This window comes from Podarcis gaigeae, assembly GCF_964106915.1.
Source record: "Podarcis gaigeae genome assembly, chromosome: 1".
NCBI classification, from domain to species: Eukaryota; Metazoa; Chordata; class Lepidosauria; order Squamata; family Lacertidae; genus Podarcis; species Podarcis gaigeae.
Window position 1 is genome coordinate 109,161,924 of NC_139678.1, and position 23,388 is coordinate 109,185,311.

General features: G+C 43.3%; 1 protein-coding gene across 2 annotated transcripts in view; it reads left to right on the forward strand.

Annotated features, from left to right (window-relative positions):
- Positions 1–23,388, forward strand: part of LOC310827438 (sodium channel protein type 2 subunit alpha) — a 96,343-nt gene that overhangs the window by 42,448 nt on the left and 30,507 nt on the right. The window contains exons 3-15 of one of the 2 annotated variants that reach the window (XM_083703475.1): positions 4,156–4,273; positions 6,182–6,272; positions 7,832–7,960; positions 8,355–8,446; positions 9,605–9,877; positions 12,579–12,642; positions 14,175–14,316; positions 15,680–15,886; positions 17,990–18,283; positions 20,170–20,517; positions 21,099–21,231; positions 22,397–22,635; positions 23,063–23,236. In XM_083703475.1, coding sequence (XP_083559601.1) covers positions 4,156–4,273; positions 6,182–6,272; positions 7,832–7,960; positions 8,355–8,446; positions 9,605–9,877; positions 12,579–12,642; positions 14,175–14,316; positions 15,680–15,886; positions 17,990–18,283; positions 20,170–20,517; positions 21,099–21,231; positions 22,397–22,635; positions 23,063–23,236 — 2,304 coding nt within the window. Of the gene's footprint in view, positions 1–4,155; positions 4,274–6,181; positions 6,273–7,831; positions 7,961–8,354; positions 8,447–8,545; positions 8,638–9,604; positions 9,878–12,578; positions 12,643–14,174; positions 14,317–15,679; positions 15,887–17,989; positions 18,284–20,169; positions 20,518–21,098; positions 21,232–22,396; positions 22,636–23,062; positions 23,237–23,388 lie in introns of both variants that reach the window. The other variant, XM_083703476.1, reaches the window with a different exon arrangement.

The following is a 23,388-nucleotide window of genomic DNA, read 5'->3' on the forward strand; positions in this document are numbered from 1 at the left end:
TTGCACCCTAATGCAGTCAGATATGACTTTGCTTCAAAGGCTTACAGCGGAATCCTAAACAGGTATACTCAGAAGTAAACCCCATTGCGTTCAATGAGACTCACTCCGTGGGAAGTGAGTGTAGGGTTCACTCCTAAGCACACTTACTGGGCTGTAAGCCTCACAGAGTTCAGCAAACCTCTGAGTAAACCTGCAGGCGGATTATGTTGTTAAAACACACAAAACTGCAAACCTGAAGACGTTGCAAAACTGCAGGCCTGAAGTTGTTGCTTAGGAACACAGGGAACTGACTTTTACTGAGTCAGAGCACTGGTCTGTGCAGCTCAGTGTTGTCTACCCTGACTTGCCAGTGACTCTCCAGGATTTCAGATGAGACATTCCTAGCCTTGTCCTGGAGGATGCCAGGGATTGAACCTGGAACATTTTGTGTGCCAAGCAGATGGTCACCCACTGCCAAGCTACCGCTGTGCAGTTGTAGGAAGCCATTTCCAAGCATCAACAGGGCCGATGAGGTAATAGGGATGAGGGGGCCGTAATAACAAGCTGTATCTATTCTGAATCCTCATGCTATTCTGACCAAATGCCGCACTGCTCTACCTGCATGCAGACTAATCCTTTTTTAAAAACAACAACAGCTGTCTTGAAAACAACTGCAAGGACAGAGCCGGTAAAACCCAAATCCAGTTCTCAGGTGGAGGCTCCATCTTTAAAATTCACACACAGTGATCTTTCAGGTGCTGGCTGGAAGTTAAATGCAGTGCCGTGCCGCCAATTGCCACATAAGAATATAAAAACAGAAGAGCCCCACTGGATCAGGCCAATGGCCCATCTAGAGCAGCATCCTGTTCTTACCGTGGCCAACTAGATGGCCTATGCGATTCCCAGCAACCAGTATGCAGAAGCAGTTTGCCGCTGACACGGGAGGTAATATAGCCATTGATGGCCTTATCCTCCACAGATTTCTCTAATCCCATTTTAAAACCAACTTGGTGTCAATCACTAGGTGTTGTGAAAGCAGATTTCATAATTTCACTATACGCTGTGTGATGGAGTCCCTCCTTAAGTATTAAGTTAGTTGTGACTAACGTAAATCCATCGTTTTCAACTGATCTAACTCTGACTTTGACTTTTGGGCTGCAGCCCAGGATGCTTAAAAGTCACCGGGTCCTTGCATTGTTTTCCATACCAGGTGTCGCGAAGGAGAAGAGCAATATTACATTTATATTTGTAAACTTCTTTTTAGGCATTGGCCCACACATAAAAACACAATGCATCTGAAAACAAAAACTAGGTGTTTAAAATGGCAGCAGTACAAAATTGTTTTAAAATATAGGCCACATTAGAAAACAAAATAAAACGGCAGTGTGGATTCTAACGGCTAAAAAAGTATGCTTTTTTTTTTTTAGGTTAAAAATATATAGGCCTAAGTTGGGGGGTGGGCAGCGGAGTCTTTAATTCACCAAGATTTGCAGAGTTAAAGCCACGTGAACTTTGAGGAGAGAGTATTCTCCTTCTACATGTGACCAGAAGTCTGGAGAATAGTTTTGTTGTTTAGTCATCTTAGTCATGTTCGACTCTTTGTGACCCCATGAAGCAGAGCATGCTTTGGAAACTCTCACTTTCTTCTCAAAGCTTCTCCTTTTTTATGTCCATGGAGTTTTCTTGGCAAAATACTGGAGTGGTTTGCCAGTTCCTTCTCCAGGTGGATCACATTTAGTCTAAACTCTCGGCTATGACCTGTCCATCTTGGGTGGCCCTGCATGGCATAGCTCATTGCTTCTCTGAGTTATTCAATCCCCTTTGCCACAACAAGGCAGTGATCCATGAAGGAGTGGAGAATAGTAGTGCAGTGCTAAATCATGAAGTTCAGGAGCTCATCATGACACCTCCGTAGTCAAGGAAGCAGCAGCGTCACATGAGGACAAGCAGTGGCATCCTCCTGCAGTGGTGATGCCCCTGGTGAGGATGGATGGGCTGAGGTTGCAGTGAGATTGGAGGAACTCTGGGTTGCTGTGATTGGCCCACAGGGAAATGCAGCCCTCCCCATACTAGCGCTACTGGGAGCATCGCTGCCACTGTTCCCCCCTCATGCGCTGCTGCTGCTGCTGCAAGAAAGTGCTACCGTTTAAACTGCCCACATGAAGTTGAAACCCCAGCAAAGAAAATAATATCCGTCCTCTGCTTGGTTATTTTTCTCATTTGTATTTGCTCTCTGTGTTCCAATCTGTCACAAGCCTCATTAATGTACCCCCATTCATGGACCAGAGCAAGGAGGGTAGTTAACTTGGTGCTGCGGTGGCAGATGATATCAGTGCTCCCACTCTCAGGAAGGGAAGGCCTCTTAAGCAGAGAAGTCATAATGTTCTCGTACGTCGGGCAGAATAAAAGCATCTGCTGTCCAGGTAGTTTTATACAGTTGGTGTATGATTGATTAGCTGAATTCGCCTCAGATCAAGTGTTAAAATGTTCGCCACACCGCTTGGCAGCTTTGTGAAAGTGGCCAGCTTATAAATGGTCATTTACGCTCATCAAGTAGCAGGTCTCAGCCATCCTATGTAGTAGATAGCAGACATAAGCCGCCTTCTGTTCTCCATTCTGTGTACGTTGCCAGCATTTTAAAATTTCATCTTAAGAGGGAACGTGACTGGAGCTCACCCAGTTATGTGATAAGGAAACAGAACTCATATTCTGAGTCCTTGAATATTTCTAAAGGAACCCAGAGCAGGGTCCTGGAGAGTGTTCATAACAAAACACTCCCCGAACATTATTTTACAGCAAAAGCCCCTTAACGTGCTATATAGCTTAATGCTTAATTAACCCGGATGCTGTGAGAAGTGTTTCTTCTAATCCACAAGACAGGAGGTTGCTTAGGCAACCAGTCTGACTTGATATCTGGTATACCAAAGAAGCCATCGCAGAGTGAGGACCGGTCATTTGAATCCAGTAGATAACAGGCAAGATTAGGTGTTAATGCTGCTTGGGAATTTAAAGAAATCTGTATGTGTTCAGGAGGCCAGGCATCTCTCACGTGTGCGCACTGCTCCAAAAGTCGCTGCACCACATCAGTTACTTAAGCAGAGCAGCCACTTGAATTGCCTGTAGGGCAAATTCACGCAGGTGAATGACTTCAGTGTGACCCCTCCTGTCTGTTCCTTTCTGGGAAAATGAATTGTGTGAATATCAGCTGAGGAGATACCCAGCGGTTTCCCAAAAGTGGCCCTGAGGCCCTGGATATTGCAGCAGAATTATACCCTTTTCCTGCACCAAGCATTCCTTCATTCAGTTTGGAGTACAACCAGAACAGGCAACCTGTAGGTTCAGATGTTCAAAACTTTTTTGGCACGTTTGAACCTACACATTAGAACACACACACACCATTCTTTTTTTTTTTGACACATTCACTTTTTTGACAAATTTGAACTTGAGCTTGCTAGCTGTTGAGAGCCAAATCTTCCTAAAAGTTGATGTTGTAAGCTTTCTACCTGGCTGGGTGGAGCTGTTCGGTTGCAGTGCTCCACAGAGCAAGGCCTGCCCATTGATCTCAGTCAACTTACCTGTGCCTGACTCTGAGTAGGACCAGGCTGTTGGGGAGGAACAGATGAATGGCTGAGGCTGTTACCTGCCTGCAACACACTTCTGGTTCCATCTTCGCAAGAAACTGGTCTGCAGTCATAATGGTAGGAGGAAGCAAAACACACTTCTCCACAATGGCCTGAGGGCCTGGGCTTCGTGTGGTGTGCCCCAAATCTTCCCCATTTAAAAAACTTTTTTTAAACAAAGTTTATATGGCAGCTGGGCGCACTGCAAAGTGCAGTGCTGGGAAGCCACCCACCACCTTAATTTCTCAGAGCCCTAATTAGCATATGCAAATTTAAGCCAAAATCTAATTCCTAGTATTGGTTGGGAAGAGCTGATGCCTGCCTTGTATGTCTGGCTGTGCCTTGAGACTGAATCCTGAACCTGATTGGTTGAGTAGCCTTATGGAAATCATGGTATTAACTGAATTAGATAGGGAAGGTTTTCTTTTGTGTATACTGTTCTCTAACCAAGCTTCTGTGTCTCTGTGTTTCAGTGCCTGAGTCAATGTTACACAGGTCAATGTTACATGCCACGAATCAATTCTTTCCCTATTCTCTCTGTCCCTTTTTCTTCCAGACATTTATAGTATTGAATAAAGGGAAGGCGATCTTCCGATTCAGTGCCACTTCCGCCGTGTATATGTTAACTCCATTCAACCCTCTTAGAAAAATAGCTATTAAAATTTTGGTACATTCATATCCTTTTCAAGTGGTTACTTCACAACCAGTGAAACGGTGCTACTCTGTTTTTCGGTACTATGGTTCTTTCCAGGCATTTGGTCCCAGGGAGCCCATATAATCACAACATGCCCCAAGCAGCTGCCTTGTTCTTTATGATGGTAAGGTGGCCCTGGCAAGCAGGGAAACAGAAGGGAATCAAGTGTGGCAAGAAGTGTTGGCTTGCTGTTGAATTTACTTTTGGAATGCCAAGAATGCAACCTCTACCTTTCCATTTTGCTCTAAGTGTCAAATCCACCTTTGGGTATACTTGCTTTCATTGGCTAATCCAAGAAAATTCTTAATGAGCAAAGCTATACCTGTGTGGAGAAGGGAGCAGGATTGCAGGGAGGCAAACAGAAGCATCTCACGAGTGACAAATTCCAGCGCTGGAGGGGATTCCAATTCCATTTTTTAATTCCCAGTTTGCAGGTAACCAGAGGAGACCTAACATCCTTAAACTTGCATGGCTTGGCAGAAGCACTGACTGCTTCTTTGTTCTTTAGAACCGTCAAGCCAAAAACAGGTGTTAAAGAGAAGGGGCTGGAGTATTTCTAAGTCAAAAGCTAAGGAGATCTGAAGCATGTCCTGGGAATCCCTTGCGCACTACTCTGAGGAACTGCATGATGCAAATGTAATAAATGAACATCTGAATATGCATGTAGACATCTTCCCTAAAATAAAAGAGCTCTACACATTCCTTAGTTTATGGTGCCATCCTGTGGCCATTGAGAGCCTATCATGTTTAGGTAATTAAACAGTATGCATTTGTGTAGGGATGTTCCCTTAAGTTACTGAGCCTTTGAATGACAGAGGAAAGAATTTCTATTGCGAAGGTGAAGAGAACAAGTTATGTCCAGTGTTCGTAGTGATGTAAACCCCGGATCATTCTGAGTGGGGCTCTTGCTTAGCCTTTTCCCCATCCCCCAGGTGGGCAGGTTTCCCTCCCATGAGTGGAAGCCCAGTTTTCCCATACGGCAGCTTCCCTGGTGATCCATTGACAGCAGTCGAGATGGGCTAAAGCCAGCAAAACATTTAGTGCTGTCTCTCTAAAGAGGCAGCAATTGTTGGCTTGATCAAACAATCACACCTGGAGTATCTAGAATAATGTATGTATATGGACATAGGAAGCTACCAGGGCACTGGTCCATTTTGCTCATACAGAGTGGAAGCAACTCTCCAGATAGGAGTATTTTCCAGTTGTACCCAGAGATGCTGGGATTGAATTTGGGCCCTTTTGCAGCTGCTTCCCCGTTGGCTTTTCCATTGTTTTCACAAACAACAGCAGGAACATAAAACCCTACCTTATTATGGAACCTTGCCATGCTTTGAACATACTATAAAATCTAAATTAGATGAGATAAACTTTTGATTCACATTTGAAACTAATTGTCAGGTGGCAAAAGGTAACCTACAGCATACACATAGACAGAGTTCAGAAAGCCTTCATCCGACCTCATCATTTTCTGCTTAATGTTCCATATTCTGAAACATCATTTTGAAGTGGCCTGCCACTTTGCTGAGCACTATAATGTTTAGCAGTGTCATCACCGTTTAGATTTACATTTGCATCTTAATATTATACCGGCCACCCACATCCGACTCAAACCACTTGTTTCTACTTCTGATCCAGAAGTAAAATGGCTTTATCTTTCCTTCCCTGAAAAACAACAGCAAAAATTTAATATTTCAGAAAGGCTATTAGAATGTCCATCAATCCACCTATTTTCTTTTAAATATGGAGCGCTATGTGAGGAGGTTATGCGATGTTCCCTGAGCATCATGAAAACCACAGGAAATATTGGAAGTGAACCAGAATGTACTGTTGATGTAATCAATTTTTCTTACGATGAGTTCTCAAGAATATGTTCCTTAACAATAACATACATTATTCAGCATGCTTATTATGTGCACTATTTTGACCAACTGTGTATTTATGACCATGAGTAACCCTCCGGACTGGACAAAGAATGTAGAGTAAGTTGAATCTAATCACTATTCAATGTGTTAATGAATATATGATGCATGTTTATATATAAAGTCATCCAAGGGGCAGTTCTGTTGGCAAGGAACCAACAATGCTGGTTCTTGTTACATGGGTTCCCACATTATGCAAGCATGCATTTGTGCCCAAGATTGACCCCCTACTTGTTCACATTTTACACTTTTAAGCTAAAACAGAACTCAAGGATAATGCCTGACTGGACCATTTTCTGTGCTCAAGAACTGATCTTTGCTTCCCTTTGCCTCTTGCTATTTCCCAATTCAAAAGGCAATTAAAATGCATGATGGTGATAGAATCAGATTTGTAATATGGTACCCAGGGATGTAACAACAGTCATGTGACTTCTTTCAATTTGGACACAACCCAATGTGGGTGGGAAGGTAAACCCCACACTTGCTGTCTGATAACAATGGCATGTGACCAAAGGTTGCAGACAATCAGCTACAAATTCACTCTTCGAAATGTCAGATCAAGCAGAAACTATGCCACTGAAATTGGCAAGTGAGGAAAAGCTCCAGGCTAGAGGGGAGATCAAAGTTGAACACTCTAGGAAGGAGGAGGAACCACCTGCCCTTCTTTGCACTCTGGTTTCCAAATTCCAAATTAGAACATTAGCGGGATTGATATAAATGCATTCAGTAAGAGATAATTAAGGGGAGGAAAAGGGGAAATTTAGAATTGGATGTGCAGTAACAAAAAGATAGGAAATGGCCCCAAAGTCCAGCATTACCCGTTCTTCTGCTGAACCATCATGGCGACATCCACCCCCAACAAAACAGCAGAAAGTGATTTTATCCTTCTGGCAGTCCTCTATTTCGGACCCCAAGTATAGAATCACAGCCTTGGTAAGGGTCCAGGGAGGACATCCAGCCCCACTGCAAATCATACAACAATATAATTCCCTGGCCTGTCCTAAGACGGTTGGAGCATATAAAGCTAATCCTGGCCCGACTGAACTGGCTGCCAATTAGTTTCTGACCCAATACAACATCCTGTTTGTAAAAAATATAATTTTATTTTTCATTTTCAACTTTTACAAACATTTTAGCCAGAAAAAACAAAGTCTTTACACATCTAATTTACCTTCCCCTCGACTTCCCTCTCTTCTGCACACCTAGTTTACTCTGTCTTTGCATCTTCTTAGTAGCTGAGGAAGAAGTGAAATTAACCAGTAAACAGTAGAAGCCAACCAGTCAGTCTTCTCCCTCCTTGCCTATGAGACTTTGATCTCTCCCAGCTTTCTGCTACTAGTGGTGGTGGTGAGGGGAAGCGTTAGGAATCCTGACACTGTGAGCATTGCATATAAATCAGCTCTGCCTCATACCTGCTTTGTGCACCTGGATTGTCATCCAGAGACAGAGTTCATAGCTTTCCCTTTGGAAAACAATTCTTGCTATTCCACTTTAGACTTCTGACATCTCCCCCTCCCCCTGCCACCCGATTTTATGATTGTCCGTTTTCTGTTGGGAATGTTTTGTTGAAATCATTAATACTTGTTTTCTGTTAACTGTTGCACTGCTATTTTCTTCAGATACACATTCACGGGAATTTATACCTTTGAATCACTAATAAAAATTCTTGCAAGGGGCTTCTGTTTAGAAGATTTCACTTTCCTCCGGGATCCTTGGAACTGGCTTGACTTCACTGTCATTACATTTGCGTAAGTATTTGTTTGCAGTATTTAAAGGGGGGGGGGGGTTGTTAGTCACTGGTAACCTCAAGTTGAGACAGGGAGAACCTTTAGAGAAAGAGATATACAGTATTGTTGATTTTTAGCATCCCAGAATGGAGACTGTGCTGCAGAACCATATTAGAATTTCTGCCGTTTGTATTGTAACTAACTCTGGCTTAGCCTCTTAAAATAAGCTTGTTTCATATCTTGTCTTCTTTTCTGTTCACTGGAATGGAAGCTACCTCTCAAGTTCCCAAATTAGTTTAAAATAAAGCAGTGTGATTTGTTCGTTGACATTTTAATTTAATCTGAGAAAAGGCCCCCCCAAGCAAGTAACATAAAGTCTGCCTCAATTCTGAATAACTGTGATTTGATTCTACAGGTATGTAACAGAATTTGTAAACCTAGGCAATGTTTCAGCTCTTCGAACTTTCAGAGTATTGAGAGCTTTGAAAACTATTTCTGTAATCCCAGGTAAGATGTGAGTGGAATGATGAAGTGTCAGGCCCCTTGTATCTCCAACTGTTTTTTGTGTGCTGTCATTGTGTTTGTGTGTGAACTCCCCTATTGCAGATATGTGACAGAGTTTGTGGACCTGGGCAATGTCTCAGCGTTGAGAACATTCAGAGTTCTCCGGGCATTGAAAACAATATCAGTCATTCCAGGTGAGAGCTAGGTTAAACACGGAGGCTGACCTTTAAAAGCTCCATTAAAGATGAAACCACACTTTTAAGCATAAGCCGTGTTGCTTGCTGCACTGTATAAGCAAAAAGAAAAAGAAAAAAAGCAAGAATCAAAAACTTTTGTTTTCAGCGATTCTTTGCTTTTTAACTATGGCAGCTTGGTTATTATTATTTTTTTCCAAATCAGCCTTTGCGTTTAACAAATTCTTGCATGAGACATTTGCAGTAAGTGGCTATATGATTTGCATCTTATGACATCAAGCTTTCCGCTTTTAAATTAAGAGTCAAGATTAAGGCTTTCATACTGATGCAAATTTTACCATTTGTTGCAGGCACTCCCAACCGAAACTTGCTATCAGTTGTGTTTGGGTTTTTATTTATTTATTTTTTAAAATTATGCATAAATAGATGCAAAAATGTGAAAGTTAGCATGGGCTTTTTTCTTTGCATGGGAATTTTCTAAAAAAGATGTCCTTCTCCAAACCATCACCCATTTTTATTCCATAAAACTGAACATGGGATAATTGAAATAACGAATTAAATAAAAACACCTTATTTGTATTGTTGAACAGTTAAAAAACCGACTCCACAATAATGGTTTGGGCAAGAGACACAAGCAATAGAAAACAATATACTTTTCTACACAGGGCTGAGATACAGCATGGATCGCAAAATTGCGTTTTTGCTTAGGCAAAGTATTTCTCTGATTATGTACCACTGATACCTCAATATATCTGTTTTATTTTCATACACAGTTTCAAATCAGCATAAACCTAACAGCTTTTCATTCATGTTCACAGGCAATCAGGCTTTTTCATTAAACTGTCACAAATATAAAAACCATTTTGTTGTCATTCTGCATGAAACATTAACTAAGTCAAGCACATTCACGTGACATACAGTATATTGAGCGTGCGACATCACAATGAATTTCCCTTTCTGTTTGCAGGCCTGAAGACCATTGTGGGGGCCCTAATTCAGTCAGTGAAGAAGCTCTCGGATGTCATGATCCTGACTGTGTTTTGTCTGAGTGTATTTGCATTAATAGGGCTCCAGCTTTTCATGGGGAACTTGAGGCATAAATGCCTGATTTGGCCGCCAGATAATTCTACTTTTGAAATCAACATAACTTCCTATTTCAATAGCACAATGGGCGATAATGGTACCTTTGTTAATAGAACTGTGACTACGTTTAACTGGGATGACTACGTCAGTGATGACAGTAAGGCCTGGTGACACATTATTACTTTTTCATTGATTTGTGTGTATATGTGCGTGTGTGTATATATATATATATATGCTTTCGTAGATTTTCACGGGTACAGGAATGCAGGTTTTGGTGTCCTCGGGTGTCTTCCCGTGTAAAAGTGCACCCCCCTGCAATCCCTACACAGATCTGGCTGACACAAGCCACAAAACCACAGCTCGCCCCTATACACGAAGCCAAGCCAAAGCACAACTAAGTGCAATACAGCCATCTTCTCAGGAAAACTCTTCACAAAGTTCAAGAGGTCAAGACACAAAGACTTTAGCAACTAATCCACACCTAATGACCCACCTAAGTGGTACTCAGGATATCACTCAAGAAATCACTCAAGGTATCTCTCAAGTAATTAAGGAACAAAAGAAGAAAAGGCACACTAGCCTGGGAACTTCCTCTCTGCCCAGAACATTGGAGGCTAGACACCACACCCCCTCTACAGTATTTATAGGAACTCAAACATTGAGATCCCGCTCTGTTCCAGTAACAAGAAGCCGAAAGCACCAGCCTGAAGATGACGAGTGAGACCTCGTCGAAACGTCGCCTAGACACCCCAACTTTTACACGGGAAGACACCCGAGGACACCAAAACCTCATCTCTAAATGTTTTGATGATCGCAGCTGGATTGTTGTCAATAGGCACTAAAATTATGCAGCACAGCCTAGCCTATAGTGCTGAAACTGAGTCCTGGGTTTGCAGGCACTGATGATGAGCTGAATGGCGAAAAGAAAAACACACACCAATAAATAATTTTTAGAACACACAAAGCATTTTTTAAAAAAGACTCCTTGCACACTGCTCCACTCCCCCTTTCTTCCTGCCCAGGGCAGTCCTACCCTCCGACTGCCCCTCAGAGCTGCCATGTCACACAAGGCTGGACCTCAGTGGCAGCAGTCTCTTCTTCTCCTTGCCCTCTTCCCAGCAGCCACCACCAGCTGCCCAAGGGAGGAGGCCAGCAGTAGCAGCAGCAGCCATGGAGAGGCAACAGGATGCTCCCTCACCACCACCATTCAGGACAAGTGCTGGCTCATCCTCCTCTGTGAGCTCAGTGGCAGGGGAAACAGGGGCGTTCTGGGATCAAATCAGAAACTGGGATGGCTTTCGTAATTCCAGGACTGGCCCTGGAAAATCAGGACACGTGGAGGCTGTGCTTTACCTATGCTCACAAAGAAAACTGCAAGGCTTTGTGCTGGCATTACTAAATGAAGATAAATCACTTAACTTTAAATGTCTAGTCATTTTAACATCCTTGAGTTTGCCTATGTATTTACCCACACAGCTGAGTCTAGTGCGTTGTGGGTTGTACGAGCTTTACACACGAGGGGTATGAATCACCAATGCATCATCCCAAGGCCATTTCTGTCATGAGGTACACTGGTGCAGCCCATCTTATAATGGGGTTTCAAGCGGTATGACAGAAATGAATCGGTCTCACTGATTGGACACTGTACTTATTTTAGCACAAACTATTTTGCAGCTTTCATACCTTGCTTTCATCTTCTCTCCCCCTTTTCCTTTTGTATTATGTCTAGCAGATTGCAAGACTGCAGGCAGGAACATATCTATATCATCTATATCAGGCATGGCCAAACTCGGCCCTCCAGCTGTTTTGGGAGTACAACTCCCATTATCCCTAGCTCACAAGGACCAGTGGTCAGGGATGATGGGAATTGTAGTCCCAAAACATCTGGAGGGCCGAGTTTGGCCATGCCAGATCTATATATCTGTATATCTAGATTTGTACAGCACTTTGAAAAATGCAGGCCCTTTTAAAGTGCATAGTAATAACGATAGTAATAATTCTTCACAGTATCTATAGGACTGCTGTGTTGGCACACCATGCACAGACGTTACATGTAATCTGGTGCTCAATATAGTGCAACTTAGATTCCGAACAGGTCACTGGAGTAAACACCCCAGTTTATAATTTACCTTAGCTAGTAATATTTATTTATTTATTAACATACATACATACATACATACATACATACATACATATTCCTTTCATTAACTGGGTCCCAAAACAGTTTAAAAAAAATAAAAACGTATAATATATATATAAAAATAAAGTATGGATTTAACATTAGAGATCAAAACATCAGAGATTAAACTATCAAAGCAGTGTTCATGATGCAAAGACCTTTAAATTATTATTTTAACCAAACACCTGAAACTTAACAGGGACAGTGATTGAGTTCTACCAGGAGAGAGTCCCATAGAGTAGGGCTCACTACACTGAAGACATGATTCCTTGTTGATGTCTTTTGTGCTTTTGGTCTATGGGGGACTACCAATACTGTTTCATAACTAAGTTGAGGGGCTTGTGCCACAATATATCTATTGGATGATGTATATCCTGCCAAATATTCTTTTGGTGGGTGTACCCTCTGAGTGGAGATGCATTCATGGGATGCTTCTGTCGGAAGGGAAGTGGTGACTTTCACAGGCAGAACTGGGAGCTACATGGGGAAAGAAGGAATTGGCAAAAATTACTTTATCTGCTTTCCACTAGTGGGAATTCCCACTGGATCATCTCAGTTCCATCCATGAGCCTGTTCATAAATGTCTAGTTAGGATCCAAACCTTAATCGCCAAGATATCATGGGACTCTCAAGTTATTTTCAGTGCAATTAAATGTTATCCATTTCTGTTTCCAAACAGATCACTTTTACTTCTTGGAAGGACAAAATGATGCTTTGCTGTGTGGCAACAGCTCAGATGCCGGGTGAGAGAATGGTCCATTACACTTTATTCAAGAGAGTGGGTTGCCTTTAATATCCACAGCATTTCAGATCGCTAGCATTTTGGGCTCAGAAGCCTACTGTCTGGATGTCAGCATCTACATTTATGGGGAAATGAAAGAGAGGGCGATCTTTAATATGGAGAACATGTGTTTCAGTAACAACTCCCCCATCCACCCAATCTTTCAATTTTCTTTTTACACACTTTGAAAACACTCCTAAGATCAATGAGAGGCATCTCCCTCACTTTCAGTACCTCTCTTAAGTGTTACACTAGGTAAAGGTAAAGGTACCCCTGCCCGTACGGGCCAGTAATGACCGACTCTAGGGTTGCGCGCCCATCTCGCTTAAGAGGCCGGGGGCCAGTGCTGTCCGAAGACACTTCCGGGTCACGTGGCCAGCGTGACGAAGCTGCTCTGGCGAGCCTGCACCAGCACAGCACACGGAAACGCCGTTTACCATCCCGCTATAAAGCGGTACCTATTTATCTACTTGCACTTAAGAGTGCTTTCGAACTGCTAGGTGGGCAGGAGCTGGGACCGAACGGTGGGAGCTCACCCCACCGCAGGGATTCGAACTGCCGACCATACGATCGGCAAGTCCTAGGTGCTGAGGTTTTACCCACAGCACCACCCGCGTCCCGTAAGTGTTACACTAAAGCATGATAAATTTAAATGGTAACACTTTATGGTGGTATGTTAAGGATTTGGGCAAGACAATGGCTAGTTTTCCCTAGGTAATGTTGAAAAGGCATTGACCCTGTAGACCAGCCTTTCTCAACCTGTGGGTCCCCAGATGTTGTTGAACTACAACTCCCATCACTCCTAGCTAGCAAGGCCAGAGCTCAGGGATGATAGGAGTTGTAGTCCAACAACATCTGGGGACCCACAGGTTGAAAACCGCTGCTGTAGACCTAAGTAAAGAACCTGCAGTTCAAGGCAGTGGTGGACTTTGGACCCTGTGTGATGCTAACATTCGGGGGGGGGGGAGCGTCTCACACTCAGTTCAACATCATTGTTTTGGTGCCCCCTGCAGGGTGATACCCAAGGCGGCTGCACCAGTCGTGCTACCCTAAAACCCCTCATTTCAAGGATCACACGGGACCCTTAGTTTAATTCCATGAGTCCCTCCTTATCGTTCAGCTCTCTGTACACTGTAGGTTCGCTCTTGCTCTCCAACTCTCCTCTCTGGGAATCTCTTTCACTTGATGTGTGTGTGCAAGAGGCAGACAAGAGATCATGAAGCCCCACCCACCATCAGATCTGGCTCTAACCACTATTGGCTGCAGCCCCAGTTGACCTTTCCCATAGGTCAATGGCCCCTCATAGGAAGAAGGCTTCTGATCTCTGCTGTAGACCTTTGCCTGAAGTTGGCTTTCTTGAATTGTTCCATAGAGTAAAATCACAGTTGAAAAGCATTTTCATTCTACTGACAACTGGCAGACTATTTGCTCAAGGAAACACATTGATTGAGATGATGTTTTGAAAATGTCTCCCCCCCCCCACCTTTTTTCTAGTCAATGTCCGGAAGGATATATGTGTGTAAAAGCTGGTCGAAACCCCAACTATGGTTACACAAGTTTTGATACCTTCAGCTGGGCCTTCTTGTCACTCTTTCGGCTGATGACTCAGGACTTCTGGGAAAACCTTTACCAACTGGTGAGAGACTTTATATGCCAGGAGTATTAGCAATACTACAGAGGTTGATTATATAAACAGGGGCAGCCAAAAAGGCGCCCTCCAGATATGATTGCACTCAAATTCCAATCAGCAGTAGACAACATGGCCAATGATCAGGGATGGTGGAAATTGCAGTCTCATAATGTCTGGCAGGCACCACATTGAGTACCCCTTATTACTATTACCATAGTAATAATAAGAGCAATGTATTACTATGAATACTTCGGTGTATTTCAAAGGTAGATGAAGAAGAGGAGGAGTTTGGATTTGATATTCCGCTTTATCACTACCCGAAGGAGTCTCAAAGCGGCTAACATTCTCCTTTCCCTTCCTCTCCCACAACAAACACTCTGTGAGGTGAGTGGGGCTGAGAGACTTCAGAGAAGTGTGACTAGCCCAAGGTCACCCAGCAGCTACATGTGGAGGAGCGGGGAAGTGAACCCGGTTCACCAGATTATAAGTCCACCACACTGGCTCATGGTCTGTGTTACATTTCACAGATAAGAACAATCAATCTCAGCAGCATAAAATTGCATCTTTCAAGTCAAGGGCATAGTTTGCCATCTTGCCACAAATGGTACAGTCCATTGGGATTTGTTGCATTCATACTCAGGAACAGGGAAGCTGTAATGATAACTGGCGCAAGGTTAAGACCGTCCACAAAACCTAATGGTTTTCAAACCATACCAGTTGTTTCGATGTGCGGCCATGACTCCAGCTGACAGAACTGGCTATTCCAGTGAGCAACAGGGGGAAAGGTGACTCGGGTGCTTTACAAAATGTCTCCGCTGAAGTGAGTCGCAGTGTTGCATAAAGAACATTTGAGTGTTAGTACTTTGCCTCCTGCCACCCCCAACCAGCAATATGGCTGCTGCAAAGCAAATCGGCTGCGTACAGAATGGCTTATACAGAATGACTGTACAGGACCTTGAATTCCCATTCAGGCAGCTGGCATATGAAAAATATGCAGGGGGCCAGTTCTGTGGTCAGAAGTCGACTATGGCAGCTGTTCCTCTCCCTTTCAGATAGAGGAAGCACATCTTGTATTAAGCATGAATAAGAGGTGAGGTCTAACTGTACTAACTGGTGTATATCCACCTGTAAAAAAGGAATGCAGCGGTTGTTATTACAGCCTCTTATTTACAACATAGTTTGACATGTGAACTTGTACATATAGCTCATGTACATAAGACCAGCATGTACCGGTACACTAAGTTTCTTAACCATTTAACTTATACCCATTTTGAACATGTTCCTTGTCACTACGGTATAATAAAGAGGCCATTACATTTTATAGGAATGTTATGAACTGTTTTATTCTTTCCTTTCTTTCTTTTTACAGACATTGAGAGCTGCTGGCAAAACGTACATGATCTTTTTTGTCCTGGTGATTTTCCTGGGCTCTTTCTACCTGATCAACCTGATCCTGGCTGTTGTTGCCATGGCCTATGAAGAGCAGAACCAAGCCACCATGGAAGAAGCAGAGCAGAAGGAGGCCGAGTTCCAGCAGATGCTGGAACAGCTGAAAAAGCAACAGGAAGAAGCCCAGGTATCGTTCTTTCTTTTTTAACGATCATTTTTATTGACTATTCAGCACAAGAACAAGAAAGCTTAGGTACATTTCCGATGGAAAATGTTTGGACAGTTTAGCATAGCTTTAAGGTTCTAGCTAATCATAGAAAGCAGCCGCTGCTTTAAAGCTGTAATCTCCATTTCAACCAGCTTCCCAGAAGATATTTTGAGGAGAAAGCTACCTGTTATTTTTATCCATATTTGATTAAAAATAAGTTTTGTTTTGTTTTTGGCTTATTCTCATACAGGATGGCATGTAAAATCTGTGAAGGTGCTTTTAGCTAGTTAACACCACCTGCATGTGAGCTTGAAGCATTTCAAGATGGCGGCTGGGTAGTAGGCATTTGCTCATACATTATGACAAGTAAATTAGATTATGACAAGTAAACCTTTAGGGTAGGGGTCAGCAACCTTTTTAAGCCCATGGATCTCATTTCAGAAGTGGAGACACTATTGTAGGCATATCCACTTCACTCTGGAGAAAACCAGACACACCCACACAAGCCTACCCAGGCAACATTCCCTCTCCTCAAAGCACAAAACCACCCACACAAAACCAACCAGGCAACATGCCCCGCTCTCAAAACCAAACTCCATACAAACACCCCCAGGCAACACAGCACATCCACCCACCTCACAAAATTCAAACAGGCAATAATGCCCGCTATCACCCTCCCTATCTACCCTGATGCTTCTCTGCGCCCTGAAGCTTACCAGTTTGCCACTATTCCCCACTTCCCATTTTCTGAAAATCAACAAACAGACAGCTTAGCTGAGTAGGCTTAAAAGCAAAGTACCAGCTCCAGCTGCCTACACTTTCTTTCCTATGTTAAGAATGTATCTGGGCCCACATGGACCCAGAAGCATCCCAGGGGGAAAATATTGAAACGACTGTTGCTGGAAGCTACAGCTGCTTCCAAATGCTTTCTTTCTTTTTTTTTAAAACAGCTTCAATTGCCTGCCCTCAAACCAGAAAACTCAGTAAGGGCTGAGGGCATTGAGGGCACCAAATGAGGTTTTCATAGGAGCAGCAGGGTTCCCACATGCACCACACTGACAGCTCCAGCATTAGGGCAAAGTTATCAGGATGAGTCAATGGTTCTAGGCCTTCCCTCGCTCAGTCACAAAATGATTGAACGATTCCTCCCCCAGGAAAACAAAAGGTGGCTAGGAAACATGAAGTATGTTTTCTATACAGCAGTAAAGCTGGAATCTAATTTGGTTTCATTTATTTTGTTTTACCCATGTTGCCCTTCTGTTAAAAAAGAAAAATAAGAAGAAGAAAAGAACAGATTGTGAAGCCTAGGCTAAGAAGCAAGAATAGCCGTGGCAATTTCTTTTTCCTGCTGCAAAGGACTTGTGTCTCCCACATGTTTTGGGGCCAGGTTCAATACTCTTTTACACTTTTATTCCGTGGAGAGTTATGTTCACAAGAGGGAGGAAGGTGCACGCCGTTGCTCTGGAGCGTATTTTTCTTCTCTTGTAGGGCAAGACAGTCATGCTGAGAATTAGGCACCACACTTCCTCTTGTGAGCAGCTTTCAAGGAATGAGGCATTTGCAGTGATTCTAGCCTGCTGGGTTTAAGTCCTGGTGCCTGGGACAGTGACTAAGGCCTCTTCATCCCTTACCCATAAGGAAAGATTCCTCAAGTGAAATTCAGCCATGTTAGGGTGTACCTGGTGAGGGCAAGCTCCGCCATGTGGCAGGGTGGCATAGCCTGTTTCAGGTGGCGCCATGAGTGGGGGGATAGATGAAGGCAGGAACTGGTGTCTAAATGTTGCACAATACTTTTTAAAGTGTTGGCCAGAGCCTGGGAGAAGGGGTGCCCCTTGCTTCAGGCAGAAACATGCCAGCACCAAATTTTCTGAGGTAAATTTGGCGAGGTCCTGGAAGGCCTTTTGGAATTTGAAATTTGCTATATTGCCTTGTTGAGATGCTGCTTCTTATGTAGTACATGGGATTAGTGTGAGGAACACCAAACTCATCTGCTTTTTAAAAAATAGAAACCCTGGGAATACAGTAGTATTAACGGATTAGTATTGTGTGCCTTAAATGTGTTTAACTTTGGTTACTCAACAGGCAGCTGCTTTAGCCGCCGCCACAGGTGAATCTAGAGAGTTCAGTGAAGTTGGTGGTGTCGGCGGGTTCTCGGAGAGCTCTTCAGTGACGTCAAAGCTGAGTTCAAAGAGTGCTAAAGAGAGGAGGAACAGGAGGAAAAAGAGGAAGCAGAGAGAACAATCCGAAGGAGACGAGAAAGATGAGGATGAATTTCACAAATCTGAATCGGAGGACAGCATCCGAAGGAAGGGCTTCCGATTCTCTATTGAAGGGAACCGACTGACTTATGAGAAAAGATTCTCTTCCCCACACCAGGTAGGGAGAAAATATCCTGGCCTGTGTATACCAACTAATATCGGGCCAGGTGGAAATTGTTCAGCCTTCCTCATGTATGTATATTAAGGGGGACTTTGACCCCAAAGGTCCAATGATTCTTTCCAGTCTTTGGTGCCATGGAATTATGGATCTGCTGGACATATTTTTGAGCTATTTCTAAGGAAAATCAGCAAAATCGACACTGCCAATATGGTGTTGTTGTTTTTTAACTTTATTTGCATTAGCCAACGGCCATAGCAACGTAAAACAAGCAATATATACAATTAAAAGGACAACAATGGGTAAAAAGGACAATCAGATGACCAAGATTATCGTTCAGATAGTGGCCCTTAATCTCATTGCACCCTCGATAAACCGGGCAACCTTTGCTGTTGTCTGATCATTTTGATCTGATAAAAGAAAGAACAATGTGGCCGCAGATGGGCGGCCTGGGATGGTAAGTAACAGTGGGGTGATGATCTCATTCCTCAGATCTTTATAAAGAGGACAGGACAGGAGAACATGACCCACTGTTTCCGAATTGCCATCTCCACATGGGCAGAGTCGTTTCTCAGTTGGAATCTTTTGGTATCTGCCCTCAAGTACAGCAGAGGGCACCACATCCAATCTGGCCAGTGTGAAGGCACATCTGTATTTTGGGATAGTTAATTTATACAAATGTGGTGTCAGGGAATCAAACTGAGAAGGGGGGGGGGAGGCATACCAAGGACAGAGTTTCTTTATAATGGCCAGATTGTTCTGTTGCTCTAAGTCCTTCAGACGCTGTCGAATTAGCCTTTTTGCCGATATGGGTTGTCATTTGACATTCCTACCCAGACACTGCTTCTGACTGCAGTATTCCGGGTACTTCTGGTAAATTCTGGATGTATGGCAACCCTATTTCAGCAAGATACTCCCTTCCTGAGTGCACCCACTTCATCCTCCTCATGACCTTTGTCCCATTCACTGACTTTTCCCTCTGGGCTTAATTGTGCCCAGAGAATGAGGCATGCAGATGGCCACCCATCTCAGTGCTTGCTTGCTCTGAGAGGGTGAGGAAACAAGGCAGCAATAGCAAGGAGCAGGAGCATCGGTGGCAGAGGGCTCCAGTGGTCAACAGTGACCTCTTTGCTGAGGCAAGGGCTTTAGCAGGTGAGCAGCAATGCCAGTCACTGACACCATCCTAGGAGCAAGCCATGGTTAGCTGGGATTTTGTCCATTTATTGTTTCCCTTCTAAAGAATGGAGGGCGATGAGAAACAGTTCCACTAGGCGGAGACGTTCACTGTAATCAAATAGAACTGCCTAATAAATATTCATTTAATATTTTCCCGTGTTAACATTGATACAGATCGCTCAGGTGCTCTGGGGCAAGTCCCTAAAAAGCACCTGTGTTTCAATCATTCCTCTGTAAATCAGTGGAGGGAGGGAAAGAGTTTTTCAACACAGTCATTTCATTGGTAATAATTTCTAGGTAATTGGGTTTGGTGATTACATGTGGTGATTTTAATGGTAGCCTGTTGATGCAGCTACAATGGTTCTTTTGATTTTCCTGCAATTTCTATTCAGATTTTTTTAATTTTTCAGATAATGTTATGTGTAAGGTTAATGATTATGATTCCTTCCTCCCTTCTTTCTGTGATGTTATTAGTGTTGTTTCCATGATATTTAAGTGATGTTTCTTTTTGGGTATCTTACAACCGCTTTGTACTATGAATTGTTATTTTCTTCTTAATCATGTTCCAGTGGCGTCTTACAATGTTGTAAACATTGGATTTCAATGTACATGTCGATCAGAGGCATTTCACTATGCTTACGATATCTTGGTCTTGCACATGGCTTTCAGGAGTTTCTGATTTGGGGTTGCTCCCTCATTTTCCCTCACAGTCTCTGCTGAGCATCCGTGGCTCCTTGTTCTCCCCAAGGCGCAGCAGCAAAGCGAGCCTTTTCAGCTTCAGAGGCCGAGCAAAGGACATTGGGTCGGAGAACGACTTTGCTGACGATGAGCACAGCACCTTCGAAGACAACGAGAGCAGAAGGGATTCTCTCTTTGTCCCTCACAGACATAGTGAGAGGCGCAACAGTAACATCAGCCAGGCCAGTCGATCATCCAGGATGGTACCTGTGCTTCCAGCAAACGGGAAGATGCACAGCACCGTGGACTGCAATGGGGTGGTCTCCTTAGTTGGTGGGCCTCCAGGTCTGATGTCACCCACCGGGCAGCTTCTGCCTGAGGTAATAACAGATAAAGCAGCCACCGATTTGAAGCTGTGCAGTCATTCAGCCAAGGAACTTCATTCCTTTCTGTGGAATGAAGTTCACTTGGACAACTGCAATGCGCCCTAGTGGGGGGCAAGCAGTGGCAGAGCTTCATGCTCTGGCACCAGGGGGTGGAGAGCAGGCATGTCCTGGGGCGTGGCACACCACCTGCGGGAGAGTGGCACCCAGTGTTGGTGGTGGAGCAGCCGCGATGGCACCCCACCAGGATCACGCTGCCGGGAAGTGGTGTGCTCCCCACACACTCCTCTTCCTCCACCAGTGGGGGCAAGGTGGGGCCGCCTGGCGGTACCATTGGGAATGCAAATGTGTCTCTGCAGCTCCTACCTTGCTACCACCCTTCCAGGAGGGCAGTAGTGTAGGACTTCTCCACCACAGTGGTTGCCCCTGCTTGATAGCATCAATGGGACTTACCGCCAAGTAATATTTATGACTTACGGCCGAAAGGAGATTTGGGTATCTTCATCTTCAGTTTGTGGGTATTATTACGGGACCAAAGAGATGAGAACTGTTAACATTCCTAAGTATTTTGTTTTCAGGGCACCACTACAGAAACAGAACTAAGAAAAAGACGCTCCAGTTCTTACCATATGTCTATGGATTTTCTGTCTGATCCTACTGCAAGACAAAGAGCAATGAGTATAGCCAGCATACTTACCAATACAATGGAAGGTATGTAGAATCCTTCCAAAATCCAGTGGCCAAACCTGAGATTACCATTTAGAAAACAAATAACAAAATGTCCGCTTACAGTTATCTGCTTCTGTTTGGCTGCCTGTTATGTTCTCTGCATCTACAACCATCATTTTACTCTTCTGGTAGTTATAAACCATTATGTTATGGCCATTCACTTTTGTTCCCACAGCCATTCTAAATCTAGGAGGGGAGAAGCTCTTGTTTTACCAATTTTAGTAAATGTAAATACAGTTATAATACACAAAGTGTGATTGACAAACATGGTGCAACAGGATATTCCTGTTGGCCAGAGCCACTGAGCTGCTAAGTCTCTGCTGAGCAAAGTTGAGCAGTGTTGAGTCACATTGATTTCAGCAACAGAGTTACATTACAATCATATGCATGCCTACTCTGAGGTAAGCCCCACTTTGTTCAGTAGGTAAATATGCATAAGGTTGCAGCCTTAAGGACAGACAAATGTCAAAGACTTAACCCCCTCATTCCTACCAAGGAGATTTCCTAGGAATGCTCTCTAGGTTAAATATCATATTGATAGCTAGGTGCCCAGTTTCTGGGCAATTTGATATTTGTATCTAGGAATCTGAGGGTAGCATCTAAGAGTTTCAAATATTTTTCAGCTTCTTCTTAGGCACTGCCAATTGTTTAGACAGCTAAAGCTTTGTCCTGGTGATATTGAGAGCTGAGGAAGTAAAGGAGGATTTTAATTGGCTCATTTGAAATATCACATCAAATCCTGGTTTCTGCTAAGCATAGTTAGGTACCCACACCATAGTTTGAGCTTCCAGACACACAACAGGGAACAATGGTTTAGAGTGCTTTCATTTCCCACATATTCACTCCCATCTCCATGGTACAGCAGCCTCCTGAGACTGCAGTGACCCTATCTGGGATTGGTCTGTGGCTTGTGGATTCAGATATAACAGCAACCCAGTAAACCCAAACTGCGGTTTGCAAACCAGCATACAGCTTTGGTTTGATATCCTGGTTTGGTGAAGGTTAATCTGGGCTCAGAATGCCAACACCTTAATGAATCATATCACAAAACACACATTGCAGAAAAAAAATCTATACCACATAATTATGAGTTGAATATATAAAGTGGATAATTTCTTTTTTATGCATTCTCTTTTCTCTCTTCTAGAACTTGAGGAGTCCAGACAGAAATGCCCTCCCTGCTGGTACAAATTTGCTAACATGTGCTTAATCTGGGATTGCTGGCCACCGTGGTTAAAAATAAAGCATGTTGTTAATCTGGTAGTGATGGATCCATTTGTTGACCTTGCTATCACCATCTGCATTGTTTTGAACACCTTGTTTATGGCCATGGAGCATTATCCAATGACTCCTCAGTTTAACCATGTGCTGTCTGTTGGAAATTTGGTAAGTCCTTCATAGTATAATAAATAACAGAAAGCAAAAAAAAAAAAAAGCCAATTTATTTCACTTGGTTTACTCTGTTGGACTTAGTTAGATATCACCCACTGAAATAATTACGAAATTGCTTGGGTTGGATTGGGTCTGGATTAAGAGCCTAACTACAAATTACTTTAAATTTGCTGCTTGAAGTGGTGTCAGCAGTTTTGAAATAGTAAAACCAAGCACCAGAACTTGTATGAGAAAAAAGATCGGGCCTGTATGAGGAAGGAGGATTTAAGTCTGATCAAGTGGTTCACTTCTGGTGGGTTGTTTTTTTCCTTAATAAAACAATTTTTTTGATGCTGTAGCTCTTCATCTCTGCTCAGCAAACATTTGATGAATGTGAACATTGTTATCTGAGGTGGATGACAAATAATGTTTTTTTGTGTAGGTGTTTACTGGCATCTTCACAGCAGAAATGTTTCTCAAGATAATAGCTATGGATCCTTATTACTATTTCCAAGAAGGCTGGAATATTTTTGATGGCATCATTGTCAGCCTGAGTTTGATGGAGCTGGGTCTTGCAAATGTGGAAGGGTTATCGGTCCTAAGATCTTTCAGGCTGGTAAGTACATCAGTAAGGTTTCAAAACAACTTATGATCATATTATATATACAGATTCATAATTTGATCGGTGTACAACAGGGCAGGCCCACCACATATGGAAATACCTGCCCCACTCTTGACAACCACCCTAACCTACAATCATTTTGGCAG